At 43.2% G+C, this 20,489-nt stretch overlaps 1 protein-coding gene across 2 annotated transcripts; it reads left to right on the forward strand.

Moving 5' to 3' along the window:
* Nucleotides 1-1,980: 1,980 nt before the first annotated feature.
* LOC147031238 (uncharacterized) lies at nucleotides 1,981-19,668 on the forward strand. 2 transcript variants are annotated; one of them, XM_085860264.1, is made up of 4 exons: nucleotides 1,981-2,406; nucleotides 5,159-5,290; nucleotides 15,013-15,072; nucleotides 17,241-19,668. In XM_085860264.1, the coding sequence occupies exons 1-4, from the start codon at nucleotides 2,397-2,399 to the stop codon at nucleotides 18,215-18,217; spliced, it is 1,179 nt and encodes a 392-aa protein (XP_085716390.1). In that variant the 5' UTR covers nucleotides 1,981-2,396; the 3' UTR covers nucleotides 18,218-19,668. The 2 variants fall into 2 exon arrangements, with proteins under 2 accessions (XP_085716390.1, XP_085716400.1); XM_085860274.1 differs by lacking the exon at nucleotides 15,013-15,072.
* Nucleotides 19,669-20,489: the final 821 nt, after the last annotated feature.

The raw sequence follows: 20,489 nt of genomic DNA on the forward strand, positions 1-20,489 counted from the left end.
TTCACTGGAAGTGATTTTAAAACGTTTTCTGGAAGTGATTTTTTCCTCTTTTTGGTGACCAGACGTGATTATTTTTCATTGTTTTTCACCGGAAGTGTTTTTAAAACTTTTTCTGGAAGTGATATTTTCCTCTTTTCTGGTGACCAGATGTGATTGTTTTTCATTGATTTTCACCGGAAGTGATTTTAAAACTTTTTTTCTGGAAGTGATTTTTTTTCCCTCTTTTTTGGTGATATAATAAGTGATTATTTTCATTGTTTATCACTGGAAGTGATTGTAAAACTTTTTGTGGAAGTGATTTTTCCTCTTTTTTGGTGACCAGAAGTGATTGTTTTTCATTGTTTTTCACCGGAAGTGATTGTAAAACTTTTTGTGGAAGTGATTTTTTCCTCTTTTTGGTGGTCAGACGTGATTATCTCATGTTCCTTTTTTACTTGAAGTGATTGTAAAACTTTTTGTGGGTGTGATTTTCTTCTCTTTTTTGTTGACCAGAAGTGATTATTTTTCATTTGTTTTTTCACTGGAAGTGATTTTAAAACTTTTTCTGCGTGTGATTTTCTTCTCTTTTTTGTTGACCAGAAGTGATTATTTTAAATTTTTTTTTGCTGGAATTGATCTTTATACTTTTTTCGGAAGTTATTTGTGCTCTTATAGTATGGTTGTTATCGGTATATCATTGTAGTTATCGCATGGTTGGTGATACAGAGGCAAATGTGTGTTTGTCAGTTTCTGGGCCACAAAATTGAAGTATTGAGGTGGAAAAGCAAGAGTTGAAGATCGCTCTAGAGGACATGATGGGAATCCATCCATCCATTGGGACCATACTCTGTGCAGAGCGTTGGTGATGCAGAAGCAGTCTCCTTGGTTATTGGGCACAATACTGGATTGTGCACAATCCTTGGTTATTGGGCATAATCGCCACTTCGACAGTGTATCAGCATGCTGGCACTCATTTTTCCGACCTCAGAAGGTTGACAGGCCGAGTTAACCCCACCTGGTATTAATTCACCCAAACTGTCCACCACCCTAACCATTAAGCCAACACCAGGTATATGATGGGAATGGTTGAGCTGGAGGTGATTATGTGCATTGTCGGGGACTTCAACGCACATTTGGAAGTTATTCTTTCTGATTTATTTGTATTGTGGTTGCACCAACTCGGGGTGGCATTAAACTGCCAATACTCCCATCGTCCACTACAGCGTGGACACGATGTCTTGACACCCCTTGTAAAAAGGGTGACATTGCCTTTTATCAAATCAGCTGACAACACTGAAGCATTCTACAAGTTATACCACATAGTACATTTCCAGTATTCTTTTACTTCATTACACATATAACAATGCACGACACAAGCCTTAAGTGTCTGGTGGATCCGTTTGTGCTCCATCATTGTCATTACAGAGAATCATTTTCCGCAATGTCCCGGGTAGGACATGTTCTGAAGCATTTGGGGTGATGCCATTAAAAGGAACTCTCTCTGCTTGTTTGAGGTCATCAGTGGTTTGGTAGCTGCTGTGCAACGATCTCTTTCTGAAACCCCAAAGGGAATTATCACATGTCAACAGGTCTGGGCTTCGAGGTGGCCAGTCTGAGTGGTAATCCCAACACTGGCAACAACAATCCGTTGTTTAATGTTGTCATTGCTTGTATCAGCCATGGTTACGATTACTCAATCTGAAGAAAAGGGAAAAATGGAAACGAATTCACACTGCACACAAAGGAAAATGTCAACTTTTACAACCGGTGACAAGACATTGTGGCCAGGCTGTACCTCAAATACAAGTGTATATCTGAACATGTCTTCTGCAAATCCTTATAACACTTCGTTTCATGCATTGATTGTGAAAATATCTGCAAGACTTCTCTTCTGCCCTCTTTTATCCTCAAAATTGCTCCATAAAACGGTATGGAGGTTGCTCGGTCTCACCAGAGATTTCCTTGATTTTATTTACTTGATTTTTCTCTTTTAACAATCCCTTGCTTTTCTCCTTTTTATGTATTTATTTTTGCCTTTTTCCATCCAAACAACGCAACGGAGGTGAATGGCCCGTGGCACAGACCTACATGTGCCATGGGCGCCGCCATGTTGAGCACGTGATATGCCTCGACCTATCGTGACCGCGTCCGTTCTCGGTTGGTGGGAACGCTTTGTGGATTTGTCATCATGCTGCACTTTGTCCGTAGAGCAGCACTGCGTCACAACAGGTCACCTCGGGCGTAGTGGTAACTCCTCTGACGTCTGCGAACGCGATTTTCCCAGCTCTTCACATCTCCATAACAACGCAGCAACCGACGCTTTCCTCGTCAACAACACGATGGCACCACCCAGCTGTGGTGATTTCTTTTTTTGAAGTCCATCTTCCATCTTCCTCCTCTGATTGCTTCATCGTCCGATGGAGCCAGGTATTGTGTGCTCGCACTCACTGACATTCCACTGCAGAATCCTTTTAACTCCCTTAGCGTGTTTTTAATGTCGATTTCGGGTCCACACCAGAATATTTCATCTTTTGTCACGTGTTTATCCTTCATCATTGTTTCCGTCACGACCTCGAGGCTCGATGTGTGCACAATCGGTTTTAGGCCTCTCAATTGTATGTTATATTATTATTATCCCATCGGAACTGTCATTGTTCAGGTTTCGGTGTGTCAGGTGTGAGATGAGGACGAATCGATTCGATTTTGGTTCAGGTCGGCAGATCCAGCCATACCAATCGGTGGGATCCAAAACCGAAACTGTTCAGCCTGGCAGAGGTTCGCGCTCCACCAGCTGCTGTTCTAATTTTCGAAACGAATCAAACTGGAAATCAACTCGATCACTTGATTGGCCCAAACTACGACCGGCCTCCATCGGGAGACGAGTGGTTGTCCCTTTTTGGACTCTTCATTGTAATCACGATCTCATCGTGAGGAATCGCATTCCTGGCATTCCAATCACAGCCCGAATTCCAGGGTCATTCGGATTAGCCATTGACAAGTGAGTGTAAGTATCTGAAATCAAATCAAAACAATTCCATTGATATTACTTCGTTGCTTTCAGGCTGTTATTTTTTATTCACACTAAATATATGATTTTGTTAAAGGATGAAAAATGAAGGATCCAATCTCAGCCTTGAACAGAGGCAAATTATTCGGCTTAATGGATTAAATGTTGATCATCCTGCCAGATATTACCTTTTAATATAGAAATGTGAAAAACAATTGCACACCCTCCTGATTCAGGGTCTTCACATCCATCTCAGCTGCAGACCCTCCTGATTCAGGGTCTCACCCATCTCAGCTGCACACCCTCCTGATTCAAGGTCTTCACATCCATCTCAGCTGCAGATACTCCTGATTCAGGGTCTCACCCATCTCAGCTGCAGACCCTCCTGATTCAAGGTCTTCACATTCATCTCAGCTGCAGGCCATCCTGATTTTAGGTCTTTACATCCCCCTCAGCTGTGGAACCTCCTGAATTGTGGTCTTTGCATCCCCATCTTAGCTGCGGACCCTCCTGATTCAAGGTCTTTGCACCCATCTCAGCTGGAGATCCTCCTGATTCAGGGTCTTATCCATCTTAGCTGCAGACCATCCTGATTCAAGGTCTTTGCACCCATCTCAGATGGAGATCATCCTGATTCAGGGTCTTATCCATCTTAGCTGCAGACCATCCTGATTCAGGGTCTCACCCATCTCAGCTACAGACCCTCCTGATTCAAGGTCTTTACAACCATCTCAGCTGCAGATCCTCCTCCTTCAGGGTTTTTACATCCCCCTCAAATGCAGACCCTCCTGATTTGAGGTCTTTACATCCTTTCAGCTGTAGACCATCTTGATTTGAGGTCTTCACATCCCCTTCAGCTGCAGACCCTCCTGATGCAAGGTCTTCACATCCATCTTAGCTGCAGATCCTCCTGATTCAGGGTCTCATCCACCTCAGTTGCACACCCTTCTAATTCAGGGTCTCACCCATCTCAGCTGCAGATGCTCCTGATTCAAGGTCTTTACATCCATCTCAGCTACAGACCATCCTGATGTGAGATCTTTACATCTGCCTCAGCTGCAGAACCTCCTGATTTGTGGTCTTTGCATCCCACTCAGCTGCAGACCCTCCTGATTGAAGGTCTCATCCATCTCAGCTGCAAACCCTCCTGATTCAGGGTCTTTACATCCATCGCACCTGCAGACTCTCCTGGTTCAGGGTCTAATCCATCTCACCTGCAGACCCTCCTGATTCAGGGTCTCATCCATCTCAGCTGCAGACAGTCCTGATTCAGTGTCTCATCCATCTCAGCTGCACACCCTCCTGATTCAGGGTCTCATCCACCTCAGCTGCAGACCCTCCTGATTCAGGGACTTTACTTCCATCGCACCTGCAGACCCTCTTGATTCAGGGTCTCACTCATCTCAGCTGCAGACCCTCCTGATTCAGGGTCTTTTCATTTCCCTCAGCTTCAGACCCTCCTGATTCAGGATCTTTTCATTTCCCTCAGCTTCAGACCCTCCTGAGTCAGGGTTTTTACATCCACCTCAGCTGCTAATCCTTCCCCTTGGAAGTCATGCCCTTTGTCTTGGAAGACGTCTTCACAAAGCAAATGCACAACTTGGCAAGGATGCCCCAAGGCTAGGAAACAAAATCAAAGTTGGGTTAACTTTGCCTGTCATCCTGAAGTTCTTGAAATGAGTTGCAGCTTGCTGGGGGTGATCCAGTCAAGTATCCTTTTTTTAAGTGACGACCTGTCCAGAATTTTGCCCCTGAGCCAATGAAAATGCCATGGAAGCCTTACGTGCCAAACAATGCGAGTTGGATCATCCATCATCTAAGTTGAATTATGCTAAGCACTAATTCCATTCATCCAAACTCTGTTCATCTTGTAACCCTTTTTGCTCCGACAAAGAGTGAACGTCCCAAATGTCATCTGCTCGTTACTTTCCATGGTGGTTAGAATACCTGTCAACCTTGTTTTGATTTCATCGATTTTTTTTCTCCCTGTCCGCCAACGCAGATTGACATTAGGTATTTTCTCATAAAATCTTCATGAGTTACTGTATTTTATTTTATTTTTTAAATATAATCTGTTTGGAGCAGTGGTAATATTTATATTTTCTTGACATCTGGATAACAAATCTTTGTTTTGCAATTGCTGAATCTATGTTTTTTGTAATACGCGTGCAGGTCATGCACTGCCGGTTGCAGCTGATCGTATAAAGGACAGTGAGAAGGTGGAAGGATTTGAAATTGTGAAGATCAAAATAGAGAATGTCAATTCTGATGTTTCTGAAGTGGTGGGAAGAGACCTGGATGATGGTAAGTTGTAGGAATTGGGTAAATGGGATATAAAGGAATGGCTTTCTCTTGCTTGTCATGGCATTTTATACATGTTTTCTTTCACAATGTAGTATCTATTTATTATGTACAGATGGAAATTGGGGATGGAGCTCATTTGAAGAAATTAAAATTTGGAAAAGTAAAACGAGGATATAAGAGACAAAGAAGGTAGTGGAGTGGGGAGGGAAAGGAAAGATGTTTAGGGGAGAGAAGGGAGAGAATATGTTTGTATGGTTGAGATGTGGGGGTGAGGATAGCAATGAAAGCCTACACTACATTTATGTTGCATAAATATGTAATCCCGGAGTGGCTTTATTTGTACATTTGAATCCATTGAATGACATTTTTGTTGATTGGCAGAACCAGAGGGCAGAGTATGTTTAAGCACCACAAACTTGAGGGTTTGTCAGAATCAATATTTTTGAGACAACCTCGAGTTGGTGATGATTTTTCATTTTCCGTTCAGTTCTTTTCACAATTTTGGTGATGTCAGACATAACCTCAAAATGTAGAGAATTTTGAGCTCTTCCTGATAACTATTTTCCGGTGGATGAATCATGACTGTGTATTAACCGCATCCGTGTTTTTCACCCTTAAAAACAAACAAACAATTTTTTTATTTTTTTTTTTGTATACCTTGGTCGAGGCTCGTATGAGAGCGAACACACAACTCACAGCAAGGAGGCATGAGACAAGAGGGGCGGGAGTGGAAGGGACAAAACAGTGGGGAACAGACACATTAGGTGAACTGTGGAAGGGAGAGGGATGGGGATGGGACGGGGAACATGGCGAAGAGAAGATGGACATTTCAGGGACTTTCAGGAAGGAAAGCAGGAGAAATGAAGGAAGTTGGCTTGGGTGGATTATTGGGGGTAGAAAAGTTCGAGGATTTGGATGGGGGAAGATAAGAGGTGGTGGTGAACAGCTGTTTTGAAAGCCTGGAGGGAAGAATGGGAAAGAATAGAGTGAGGAAGTTTATTCCAAAGGCGGGAAAAAAGAGGAATGAAAGAGTGAAGATGAGCAGTGATTCGTGATTTTGGTAGTTTTACCAGAAGGGGGTTGTTGGCGGACCTTGAGCGCCCTGTGGAAATGTGGTGGGGACAAATCGCAGAGAGAGCAGGGGGGGCAAGGCTGGAGAGGAGTCGGTAGAAGACAGAAAGACCACCGACCAACCTGCGGTGATTGAGTGAGAGGCCCAAAGACTCAGCTTCATTGCGGGAGATGCCGATGATCTTAAATGCCCTGGTTTCGACAGCGTGAAGCCGAGAAAGGTGGGAGGCAGGAGCACCAGCCCAGAGGGGAGAGCAGTACTCCATCAGGCTACGGACAAAAGCTTTGTAAGTGGTCAGGAGCTCAAGAGGACCGAGGAAGGACTTGGCACGACGGAGGATTCCCAGTCGGCGACTGGCTTTTGAGGCGAGGTTGGAAATGTGACTTTCTCAACAATCCTCTGGAAGAAGTCTTTTCTTTCAAGCTTCTAGGTCTCACTATCTGCCATGACCTTTCCTGGGAAAGTGGATGGGGGGGTTTTGTAAACGGTCCTTTCGAAGAGACATGGTGAGAGTGTGAAATTGATCATTTTATTTTCTAATCTAGATCTAAATACGTTTGTACATTAACATTAATAGCGCAAAATTAAAAGTTTGCAATCCAAACGAAGAACAAAATGATTGGAACGTTGAAGTCTGATTTTACCCCCAAAAGGTTTGCCAGAATTACAAAACAAAGTCCAATTGCTTGATCGTGGAGTGCTGTAATGGCTGGTGTGTAATCGTGAGAGCTTCATCGCTGTTCTGCACTTATATGCATGCATTGAACTCCTATAAAGCAGCGCACACATCTGATGTGTGCACACATGGAGATGTGTGTGCTTCATCGAACTGACAGATCATGGTGTGCCATGAACCTGTTTGCCCACGATGGGCTGGTCCTGAAGTCCCCTATGTCATCTGCCTTAGCAAAGCATCTTGCCTACAGCCTGAGAGCAAGTGTTGAGATGGCGTGACCCTCTGCTTCTCTTCTCCCAGACCCAAGCGATTAGATGCTTCTCCAACTGAGGCCACTTCGCCGACTTCCCCTCAGCATCTTCTTCTTCTTCTTCCTTGGAATCGTCTCTGTCCTTGCCTTGCTTGTTCTCCAGCGCCGGATGACTGATTCGTCGACACTGAATGCCCTCCCAGCTTCCCGGTTCCTAAACTCTTCTGTAGACTGGCAGACGGAGAGTTTGAAGGCTGTGGTGAATGGATGCCTTGACATCTTGATAGGAAGAACGGATGATACTTGAAGATCGGTGGACTTGCTCTTTCTTTGAACAGGCCATGAACTGGTACTTACAAGAGTTGTACGTTCAAAACAACGTTGTTCATCAAGGGTCGTAAAAGGGTTTTTACGGCCCTTTATGATAAAAAGGGTTGTAAAACGTCTTTCATCACGAGCAAAATAGACACGCCAGTGAAGCGTCGATCACACACCCGTTGAAAGAAGAATATTTACCAGTATAAGCGCAGGTCATGGCTTTTTGAATAGATTTAAGCAGAGATGGAAAATAAGTGCATATGTTCCACGAAATCTGGATCATAAGTGCATACGCTTATTATCCAGATTCTACTGTAATTCAAAAATTGATTGCTTTTAAGATTGTGTTTTTAATCACTTTATATCTTCTTCTTCTTCTTTCGGCTGCTCCAGTTAGGGTCACCCCAGCGGATCATCCGTTATGATTTGGCACACGTTTTATGCCCGATGGCCTTCCTGACGCAACCCTGGTCGCCTCTTACGACACAGGGATATGGTACACCTATTCTTAAAGCCGCTGTCACACCTTGACGATTTAGCCAGCGTATGAAAAATTTGTCTAAAACGCTGGCACACGTCAAATACATTAAGGGTAAGTTTTGTATACGTTAAGAGCACGCTGGCATACGTCGTAGTACGCCGAGCTCGTCGACATATTTTAACATGCTCAAAATTTTTCGACGTATGCCAGCGTATGACTCACATGTTCCACATACGCTGGCCATAAGTTGTCGGCACGTTACGTGATCGTTGACACACGTCGACACACGTTACTTGTAAGTTACTCATAAGTCGAAACACGTCGAGGTAATGTTTAGCATACCCAAAACTTATTTCTAGCCTATGAGTAACGTGTTGTAGTCACGTTACGTGATCGTTGACACACGTCAACACACGTTACTTGTAAGTTACTCATAAGTCAAAACACGTCGAGGTAATGTTTAGCGTACCCTAAACTTATTTCTAACCTATGAGTAACGTGCTTTGAACTTATGAGTAACGTGCTTTGAACCTATGTGTAACGTATCTCCAACCCACATTGACGTATGTAGACGTATTTGACGTCTTCCGGACGACCACAGAACTTACTGAACGTGTTTCTAACTTACAGCTACCGTATAATGGCGTATTGGCAGCATTTAGGGGAATTGGTGTATAAAAATGGGCTTCACACAGGAGGAACCCGTCAGTGTTTCAGATAGCATGGTTTTTTTTTTTTCTTCGGCATGACGGTGATGTTGACACTTCGATTTCTAGTGCGGTTATAATATAATATAATTAAAAGGCTGCCGCTCAACGATTTAAATCATAACCGCACTAGAAATCGAAGTGTCAACATCACCGTCATGCCGAAGAAAACAAAACAACAACAAAAAAACCATTGAGTCTGAAATACTGACGGGTTCCTCCTGTGTGAAGCCCATTTTTATATACCACTTCCCTTAAACGTTGCCAATACGCCATTATACGGTAGCTGTAAGTTAGAAACACGTTCAGTAAGTTGTGTGGTCGTCTGGAAGATGTCAAATACGTCTACATACGTAAATATGCGTTGGAGATACGTTACTCATAGGTTCAAAGCACGTTACTCAAAGGTTAGAAATAAGTTTCGGGTACGCTAAACATTACCTCGACGTGTTTCGACTTATGCGTAACTTACAAGTAACGTGTGTCGACGTGTGTCAACGATCGCATAACGTGCCTACAACTTATGGCCAGCGTATGCGGAATGTGTGAGTCATACGCTGGCATACATCGAAAAATTTTCAGCATGCTTAAAATTTGGCGACGTACTCAGTGTACTACGACGTATGCCAGCGTGCTTCAGCGTGCTCTTAACGTATACAAAACTTACCCATAACGTATTCGACGTACACCGTTTGACAAATTTTTCATACGTCGGCATACGCTGGCTAAAACGTCAAGGTGTGACAGCGGCTTGACACTTCGATGTCTAGTGCGGTTATGATTTGAATCGTCGAGCTGCAGCCTTTTAATAGGCTACGCCACGTGATCGTCGGTGATACGCTGCCGCGCTATGCATAAGTTAGACTATCGTTGGGCAAAGGTTGTGAACGCCAACAACACGCTAAGCATTCATTGGTATAAGTTATCTATATGTTATCGAAACGTTCTGTGTACGTTACTAATACGTTATGCATACGTCCAACTCATTATGAATACGCCCAAAACTGGAAAAAAAAAAACATCAATAGTTCAGCATACGCCAGCGTTTTATATACATTTTGATACGTTGCCATATGCTGGCTAAAACGTCTAGGTGTGACAGCGGCTTAACCGGGGCATACACCGGGCCCAGTACACTGGTACTCACTTCGCCGACCTCGGAAGGATGACAGGCTGAGTCAACCTCCTGGTGTGTATTAATTCAAGCGGCCAACGGGGCTTGAACTCAGGACCTTTTGAATCCCAAGCCGCTACCCTAACCACTACGCCAACACCAAGCTATTTTAATTACTTTATATACCTGCGTATTAACCGCACTCCTTGAGTTTTAACTTTTTTCTGCTGAAAAAAAAGCGCGGTTAACACACCGGAAAATATGGTATGTATTATGTTCAAGGATGGGTTCAATGGGACTTGGATCTATGCATCAATGACTATTATGTTTGCTTTCATGCATTGTAACATGGATAAATCGTGAGGCTTTGACACGTAATTTGAAGGAGTTAATACGGGACTTTCAAAATTACGTAATCCGCTCCAGAATGCTCGGTATGCATGCGCAGAAACCCCTCGAAACAGCGTTAATCGGGTCATATTAACGTATATCTTGTGTGCGAGATAAGGATTGTTTGCTAAAATATCTCACAAAGCTTCTAAAAGAAGTTGAAAATACTTGGAAAAGCACCTGAAAGAAAGTTGGGAAACTTTATCAGCTCGTCAAAAGGGGCTGAGATTTTGCAGCTGCCCGAACTGCAACTCCTGATGATGCGGGCCACTGCAAGGCCCGAAGGATCGTAGACAGTCAGGTTCTACTCAAATGCCCAGCCATCGCTACCAGTGAATGACTTTGAACCCTGCAGGAGTGCCTCCTTGAACCTGCCAGGGTTGGTGATTTATTTAACGGACATCTGCAATTGGAAAGACGATGCTGTGCATCATTACCATCAAAGTAATGGTCACCGACTTTTCGAGAAAGAACATCTTTGTGACATGAAAATACACAAAGCTTGTGGCAGCTATATTTACGTGGTAGCAAGATGTACCAGGCAGAATTCCTGAGGGAGATCACTCTGGGGCTTGTGAATGCACAGGGTAAGTCTAAAATCAAATTTTTAAATTACATTATTTACTATTAATCATGTTAGGGAGTGGGGGAGAGGGAGGGGGAGTGGAAACCATGAGGGCTGTTACAAATATATTGTTGCGAATTCGCGCCCGCCAGCGTGCGATCGGCCACGTAACTCAAATCGCGACACGTTGCCCACTGGACGGACAATTCAGTCGTGACCCTCCTGGGACTACCGCCAGAAACCAGTCATGTGTGGGGGTTTAACCCCACCACCACCCAGTCCGCAGTCTACCCGCGCGAAATAGGGTGAATCGCCGAATGTCGATATACCTAAGTACCCGCGCGGGTAATCTGCCGAGGGATGGGACCACGCCACAGGCTGACTCCGGACATGAACCGCTGAAGCGGTTTGTTCCGTATTACAGGGATAACCGAGCGGAGTTATCATCGGCCTTGACGGTTCCGATTAATTACCGGGTGTTTTAAAACCCACTATTAATCCCTTACGTGATGCAAGATGGAGATTCAACAAAGGAAAGGACGCAGCGAAACGGGGAACAATTGGACAAGCACACTTTATTACACACACACAGACAAGCACACTTTATTACACACACACAGACAAGCACGTATTCACAACCATATAGTAATGCACATATAAAAGCAAGGACACAATGCAGAGCTACAACCGAATATAATTATTGCAACACTTAAACAGTTCTATTTTACAAGACTGGTGCCACACACACACATTTACACAAAACTCAAAAGAAATGGAAGTTGCGACTTCCCTGAGCACGTCGAGTCCTTGGCGCCCGTAACTCCGAGTTCCTCCGGCATGGTCCACTGGCTCATGCCGCGCTCCTGCACGTGTCGTCCGCCCGACAGCTCGGACGAACGAACAGAACCTCCGACCAGGAACGATCACTGCCACTCTCCACAATTCCCCTTCAGGGATAAGGGAACAGGAAAAGGAACGACGTTCTCGTCGACCTTCACGTCCACGCCTTTTGTCAATCGCTTGAACGAACCAAGAGCCTCCTGCCTCCAACTGGGACAAGGGAACAACCAACCAACAACGACTCTTCACGCCCACCCTTTTGTAGGGGCTGGCTCCGCCCTTCGCTCCGACCCATGCCCCGCCCTGTTCTTGGCTCCTCCTTCCTTCGAGGCGTTTCCAGAAAGCTCTCGAAGAGGGCCGTGCACCCACTCCGACCGCCTCACGCCGTGCATCCACCAATCGGGAGCGAGCTGCCGCACCCCTCCCCTTCACACCAAGCGTGGTGGGGGGGATTCAGGCGGAAGCATCAGGTGGGGAAATTAGGCGGGAAAACCCCACAAGCGTTGTTGGTTTTTTGTTCTTGCACGTGCCCGCACGGTGCTCGTTGAATGGCGAGTGGCGAAGATGTGGTAGCGTAGTTGTGGAAGGTGACGTTGTGTAGTGAATGGCGTGATCGTTGAGATGTTGGTTGTGGCGATGTTCGTTGTTGTTCTTGCACCAAATTAACAATAGCCAAAGAAAAACGGCTAACTGAAGCGTCACAGCCCGAATGGATCACATATATTCCCTCTATACAACGGGTTTGGGCTAACTACACATGAACTTACCGATATATCTCACCTGAGGACTCTTTATGGTGTAATGCGAATTTTCACAACCGTAACAATATTGTTTGTTTGGTTCCTGGGCCACAAGATAAATTATAATATACTAGAAAACGTACCCGTTGCTTTACTGACTGATTTAATCAAAAAACAACATGTATTTCACAAATTTTCTGCTCTATACACTCTATATTTTGCCCGAGGTCATATTACATCTGCTTGGAAATCGGCTCACATAACCTTCATCAACAATCCTTTTTGCTTGTATATGGCATGAGCAAAAATCACTTCCTCTTCGCTGTGAAGCTCTGTGTTGGATGCTTTGGTTTGAACCTTTGCTTAAAATGAGTGAGTGAGAATAATTCAAATTTTTTTAATGTTTAATTTCAGATTTCAGCATCACTGTAATGCATATATTATCATGTTTAATACCACTGGGTGGCTTTGTATGATACACATATACAAAGAGAGAATTGGGGTCTTCCCCCCAACCTGAACCCCCTCCCCCAGATATGCTACCCAAACAGAAACCATAATTGGATCAGCCTTAGGCAACATGCAAAAAACTGCACCTTTTTGTGCAGAAAACACTTTTTCCTCGAATGTGATTATGGACATAATCACATCTGAGGGAAAAATGTTGGGACGAGCGGTTTCTCAACGATTCAAGTGAGCAGAAAGAGGTGAGTATGGAGGAGTCTTCGGGAAAACAGTACACCATGCAAGCAAACACAATATGTTGTGGAGAGAAAATAACCATCATAATTATTCCAGGGAGATTTTAGGGATTAAGACTGAATAGGGACAGTGAGGATGCAGCTCTTGAGGTTACAAGAAATCCTTCAACCAGCGTAGGGTCAAGCCTGCCATTCTGGGAAAGAGAACAGCCAGGAATAGATACAGAAGAGACTGGGACATCCTGTGAAAGGTATGTTTCTGCTAAACACAGAATGTCTGGAGTAGCAGCAAAAACCTTTAAGAAGAGATCTTTGACATTGGAATGGGGTGTTCTAATGTTTGAGGTCCAGATTTATGGACAATATGGAGGAATCGTTGCTGAATTGGCATGGGGCATGGGTGAAGGGAAGGGGACTTGAGCAGGGGCAAGGGGTTGTGGACTTGTATGATTATAATGCCGCTGTTGTTTCATATGTGGCTCGTGGCTACTGGCTGCATCATTTTCTGGAAGCGTGGGCGTGCCGCTGATGTAATGCCCGTTAACCAGTAAGCTGATACTCTTTTTGCCGACCTCGAAAGGATGGCAAGCTGAGTCAACCCACCTGGTGTTATTTCAACGGAACGATCAGAGCTCAAACTCGAGACCCTATGATCTTAAGCTAGCCACCTTAATTGTGAGGCCAACACCAGGCTATAATGCCACTGGGGTGGTAGGGAAGAGCTTGGGAGGGAAGTGCCACTTGGTGGTGCATGAAGACATCTACGACGGGCCAGATGGAGCAAGCTAAGGAAAAAGTGATGTGCATCGCTATGGTGTTACTTTCCTCAATATCAGGTTTAATTTTGGAATCTCAAAATAATTAACAGTCCCAATGACATATGATAACAGTTCGTTGAGACAAAACCAGAATGGTACACTTACCTCCATAAGTAGTTCGTTCTAAGCAAAGAGAAGTATGTCAAACATCTCTGCAACTAAAACTTTGCAGATCATGCCACTCTGTTCTGTATCTTTCCTTCCATATTTGCCAGGCAGTCACCCCTGTGATCATGTCACTCTCTGCCAAGCTTCAAAGCAATATGTGCAACCGGCTATTTACACGGAAAACCCCTTTTGTGCAGAAAATTCAGATGTTATCATTTTGCCCATCCCTCAAGGCCCACCTGGAGAGCCACAAATTTATCAACTCGTGAAGAACCCTTTCCTCACGGATGAGAATTAGCATATTTTATTATGACTTCTGATGACATATATATATATATATATATATATATATATATATATATATATATATATATATATATATATATATATGTACTTTTTGTCGAGTAAATGCCATTAAATATGGCTCCCCACTATGGGCTTATGCTGGAACCTCCAATCGAGCCTCCTTTGGAGCCAAGGAGTCAAAGACCTTCTGTTGTCATCGTCTTATCATTGTCTGTTTCCCACTCGCTGCAGGAAGGTTTGTTGCCTTGCCCATATCTTGTCACCCTCTGCAAGTCTAAGCTTAACACTCAACTTGATTCCTTCCTTCCTCTTCTCCAACATATGGAGTAGTCTTCCTGAGTTGGTTGTCTCCTGCCTTTCTGTTTTTGACCTTGTAGTGTGGTGTGCACCACCACCTTGTTGTCTCTCATTTATACCTCTGAGATTTGCAAAACTCACCAAGATTGTAGCTCCCTTTCGCCTGGAATTCCACGCTTCGTGCTGTGGCATGTCTGTAGTCTCGCATGCCTCCTCTGTCTGTTTCCTCTGTGACCTTTGTATTTTAACCATTTTCTCCCTACACTCGTCCAGCAGAATTGCACTTGTATGTAGAAACGTGCCTGGTCTCGTAATCACCGTTTTCATATTTTTCTTCAGGAATGGTGAGAAGAGTGAAAATTGAGTCTGGATCTTTGGAGTGCGTGCAATTTAAAGAAGGTATGAGATATTTCCTGTTTGCTTGATTGAACCAAATATATACATTGTATGGCTTTTTTGATGGAGAAGGTTGGAATGAACACTTTTATAGATGTCCACGCTTCAAATGCTGGAAACGATGAAAGTCTCAAATACTGGAAAGCCCCAAAGAAAAAGCTTTGTGGATGTCAAAGCCCCAAATTGCACTTGCGGTTCCTCGTCGAAGACCGCACTGCTCTGCACTCCAAGTGATCTAGCTCAAAAGATAAGGAATCCATTGATAATTGTCTTGCCTTTTCATTTTATTGTTGTTGCCTGTACCAGTTTGAAGTTGTATTTTCGTTACTTTGTCTTAATATTTATGTATCCGTTTCTCTGTTCTTATCCGCATAAACCATGCTCTTTCACCTGCTTTGCTCTACCCTCTTTCCTTCACTTCATTATTTTCTTTGCTCTATTCTATTCTCTACCTTTACTTTGAAACACTCATCTTATCTTGCATCATTACTAATGATCAAGCTCTCTTTAAGAAGTAAAATAAACCTTCTCTCCTTCCAGGTTTTCTCCATGTGTTCTATATTGCCTCTCCCACTCTATAACACAATGAAGAATTGTGTAATAGAAGATGCGGCAGAGGTTTCAGACTCTCACTGCTCCTGGCTCAATCACAGACAGAACCATGTTACAACCCCCTGAGATGCACCTGCAGTTTTCGCCAACTCCTCACACTCAAATGAGATACCGTATTGATGAACTGAATTGACAGAAATGTGATCGAGTCAGCTTGGGTCTTGCAAAGAAAAAGCCCACTTATCCCCCCCCCTGCCCGCCAGTGTTCTCCTGCATGTGCTTCTCCATCTCTAACCTTATAGTCTCCCTATATCAGAGGCTTGCACTTTACCTTCATGTATGAAGACCCGAGCTGACTCAGGTTTAATGCTGTCAGACGGCAAACCCAGTTATTGTATGTCTTATGCAAACATTTCCAGACTCTTCTGTGTCCTCCTTGGTTATTGTATCCTTCACTCTGACATTCCTGTAGTGCATGTTCGTTACTCCTTTGCCATCATCCTTTTCCGCTCACCGTTTTCCCCAACTCTTTGTCGTACATTTGGCTTTGTGTGCCTCCATAATGTATTGTCGATCTTTGTGTTGTCTCCCATCTTCCCAACTCCAATAACTCTACATATGAGGTTCTGTCAGCAAGCATTTACACTCCACTCTGCTCTCACCTCTGTTTGCTCTTTCTTATCTGTGGAGGCCTTAATTGCCAGCATGCTGACTGGTTGGTGTTTGTTTACATACATCCGTACATAGCTGAGTAAGCTAAGTCATTCTGTGAAACATTTAAACTTATTCTGTTTATTTTCCAACATTCAATGATAAATTAAATGATATCATTAAAATGATAACCATTCATCATTGGACATGTGAAATGTTTCCTAAAACTTGTTCTGTCCTTATATCAGCTCCTCTGGTCCTTCTCTGACTATGTGTTGATAATGGTGAGCATCTCTTTGGCAGTTATACAAGAACCCAAGGCATAGATCAGATGTGTGAACATGGATGGTGTGGCATGGTAAATCTGATTGGTCGAGTCTAAAATGTTTAGCATCAACTTGTAATTTGTTCAGGCTGCCGGAGGTACGCCGTGAGACCTACTCTTTGTGAGGTATGCCATGGGATCTTTAATGCTGTCAGATGGATGAGACCATCATGTGCTCACAACACAGTTTAACACCAAATGTTGAGTGGTGCAGTGTGTGATGCAATGTACTGCCAATGAAGCACTAATGTGACAGTTTATTTTCAGGGCAATAATCAAACCCAGGTTTAAACAGCTCAAAGGAAAGTGCGCCAAGTTGCACCATCCTGTTAGACATGATAGCGAAATGATAATTTGATGTCTGAGTGACTTGCTATCAATGGGAGGGTTTGTTCCCTTTTCAAATTTCCTATTTCCTGGAGGTACATGAAAAGTGTAGTTTTGACTGCTTTCTGCCAAAAATACAAAATGAGCAAATTTTTTGAGATTTAAGAAGTCAGGTCTCTGTATTGAGCACAGAAACCTGATGTTGGTAAACCTGGCTGAGTATACGATTACTGCTAACAAGGTGATTTTGTGATTGTCAAAATAGGTTATTTATTTATTTATGCTTTTATTTTGTTCTGTGCTTTGATTTTTACAGAGAGATCAGAAGAGCACATAACGATTCCCTCCACCAAGGCTGACGGGTCGAGTGATCAAGAGCGTCATTCCATTCAGACATCTGATATTTCATCTTGTCAAGGGTCCATGAAAAGCCAGAGCAATGAGCAACTGTACAGGTGCTCAGTTTGTGGAAAAGGTTTTAATGAGTCATCACAGTATCACACCCATTTGAAGGCTCATAACAGCGAGTATCCGTACAGCTGTTCAATTTGTGGAAAAGCCTTTAGGTGTTCATCACACTATCGGATTCATTTGAGAGTTCATAATGAGGAGCAACCATACAACTGTTCAATTTGTGGAAAAGCCTTTACGAGTATGTCACACTGTCGCACTCACTTGAGGGTTCATAATGATGAGCGCCTTTACAAGTGCACGGTTTGTGAAAAGGCATTCTTTCTGTCGGCGTCCTTTCGCGATCACATGAGAGTCCATAGCGGTGAACGACCTTACGAATGTCCAACTTGTGGAAAGACTTTTATTCGGTCATCAAATTATTACACGCACTTGAAAATTCATCAGAAAGAACGCCCTCATAAATGCACTGTTTGTGGCAAAGGTTTTAAGCAGGCTTCAGGCCTTCAGCAGCACACGAGGACACACAACAAGGAAAGTCCGTACAAGTGCACCGTGTGTGTGAAAGCGTTTCGTAAATTATCATACTATAGGGCACATGTAAAATCCCATTCCAGATTCAACAATATTCAGGTCATTTTGACAAAGGATACTTTAAAAGCAAAACAAAGTGGAAGTTTTTCCCTCGTCACAACTGTCCTGAATAATTTACCAGAGGAAACAATAATTGGGAAATTATGCCATGTGTTACCCCTCTTTCCAACCACCTCGCAGCAGGAGGTGAAGATTCCCTCCAAAGTGGGTCAATCAATAGGACAATCCAATTTGAGACAAACCTCAGCTACGAGTGGACAGAAACGGGACAAACCTGTGATGCGGTGAACGGAAATGAGGGAATGTTGAGGCATGAGCAACGGTGGTATTTTAGGGTATGGTCGTGGTCAGAGGGTGGAACCGACTATCCCGGAAGGAAATGCAGACTGGTAGGAATACGACACTCCTGGTTGTAGTCGGTCTATCAGAGGAGTTTGCAAGTGGTGCCGACACCTCACGACCACGCAGTTATGATCACTGAATAATTTGATCAACAACTTGATGTACCAAACAATAACCAATATTGAATACAAGCGAATAGAGGGGGGAAAAAAACAAGGCGAGGGCCTCGGCCAACGTTCCAAAAAATGGTCAAGGATGGCTGTGGATGCCTATTACGAGTAGTAAATAATTATCGTTGTGTAAATTTATCCAGAAGGCACTGAATAAAAGGTGCATTTTAATAACAGACATTCATGAATACCAAGAAACCCAAATCCGCATTGATATTAAACCTTGACTTAAAGTGGTAACCCAAAAAACACATCCTGATATGCTTGCTCACTCCAATGCAAAAATTGGCTTAAAGCTGTATCGATTTCTCCCTCCCAAGTTTCAAGTACACAAACAGCAACACAATTCTTTCCACTCACTCACACTCAACTGTTTACCTGAACCCAACAGGCTGTTACCGATATCCACAAATTGAGTAATCCCCTGCATTTACAAAAAGCTCCTTAAATCTCCACTTCCTCAATCTCAAATTTGAACCCGAGCATCGATGGAGGAATGAAGAAATGGTAAAAAAAAAAATCCCTGGGATCCCTGGGATCATGAAACTAATTCATAGTATTGCATTTTTTTTTGGTGAATAAGTGTGTATCAATAAAATTAACGCTGGTTGTTCGCAGAAAACAATCAAACTATTACTGCACTGTAACATGTATAAGTTATGTTGTTCAACTACCATCAGCAAAGCGACAGGTTCAATGCTCGTACATATATACATATGTTGGAATGAACACTTTTATAGATGTCAATGCTCCAAATGCTGGAAACGATTATATATATATATATATATATATATATATATATATATATATATATATATATATATATATATATATATATATATATATATATATATATATATATATATATATATATATATATATATATATATAAATAATCAGAGTTCACTTGCACTCTGCATGGAAAAAAAAAAGTTAGTCCCACTCACTACATACAAAACTAAAGTTAGAGTATCTTCTCTAAAAAGTCACTTAGGCTAATTAGATGCTGTCTCATCTCTTCAGCTGATTGCTAAAGGGCCCTGTCACACCTTGACGTTTTAGCCAGCGTATGGCAACGTATCAAAATTGATCTAAAACGCTGGCGTACACTGAACTATTGATGTTTTTTCAGTTTTGGGCATATTCATAACGAGTTGGACGTATGCATAACGTATTAGTAACGTACACAGAACGTTTCGATAACATAGATAACTTATACCAACGAAAGCTTAGAGTGTTGTCGGCGTTCACAACCGATGCCCAACGATAGTCTAACTTATGCATAGCGTGCGGTAGCGTAGCGCTAACGATCACGTGGCGTAGCCTATTAATAGGCTGCCGCTCAACAATTTAAATCATAACCGCACGAGAAATCGAAGTGTCAAGGCCGTCACACCTTGACGTTTTAGCCAGCGTATGCCGACGTATTAAAAATTTGTCTAAAACGCTGGCGTACGTCGAATACGTTATGGGTAAGTTTGGTATACGTTAAGAGCACGCTGGCATTTGTCGTAGTACGCTTAGCTCGTCGACAAATTTTAAGCATGCTCAAAATTTTTCGACGTATACCAGCGTATGACGCACACGTTCCGCATACGCTGGCCACAAGTTGTAGGCACGTTATGCGATCGTTGACACACGTTGACACACGTTACTTGTAAGTTACTCATAAGTCGAAACGTCGAGGTAATGTTTAGCGTACCCGAAACTTATTTCTAACCTATGAGTAACGTGCTTTGAACCTATGTGTAACGTATCTCCAACGCATATTGACGTATTTGATTGACGTCTTCTGGACGACCACAGAACTTACTGAACGTGTTTCTAACTTACAGCTACCGTATAATGGCGTCTTGGCAGCGTTTAGGGGAATTGGTATATAAAAATGGGCTTCACAGGGGGAACCCGTCAGTGTTTCAGACTCCATGTTGAGTAGATGTCCATGTCAGTAGTATTAGTCGGTGAGCGTGTCAGTAGTAGTAGTAATAGTAGGTCCATGTCAGTAGTAGTTGGTGAGGGTGTGAGTGATGATGGATCCTCCTTGCGTC

This window comes from Eptatretus burgeri, chromosome 2 (genome assembly GCF_056783735.1).
Source record: "Eptatretus burgeri isolate ZD-2024b chromosome 2, Ebu_testis_v1, whole genome shotgun sequence".
Classification (NCBI taxonomy): Eukaryota; Metazoa; Chordata; class Myxini; order Myxiniformes; family Myxinidae; genus Eptatretus; species Eptatretus burgeri.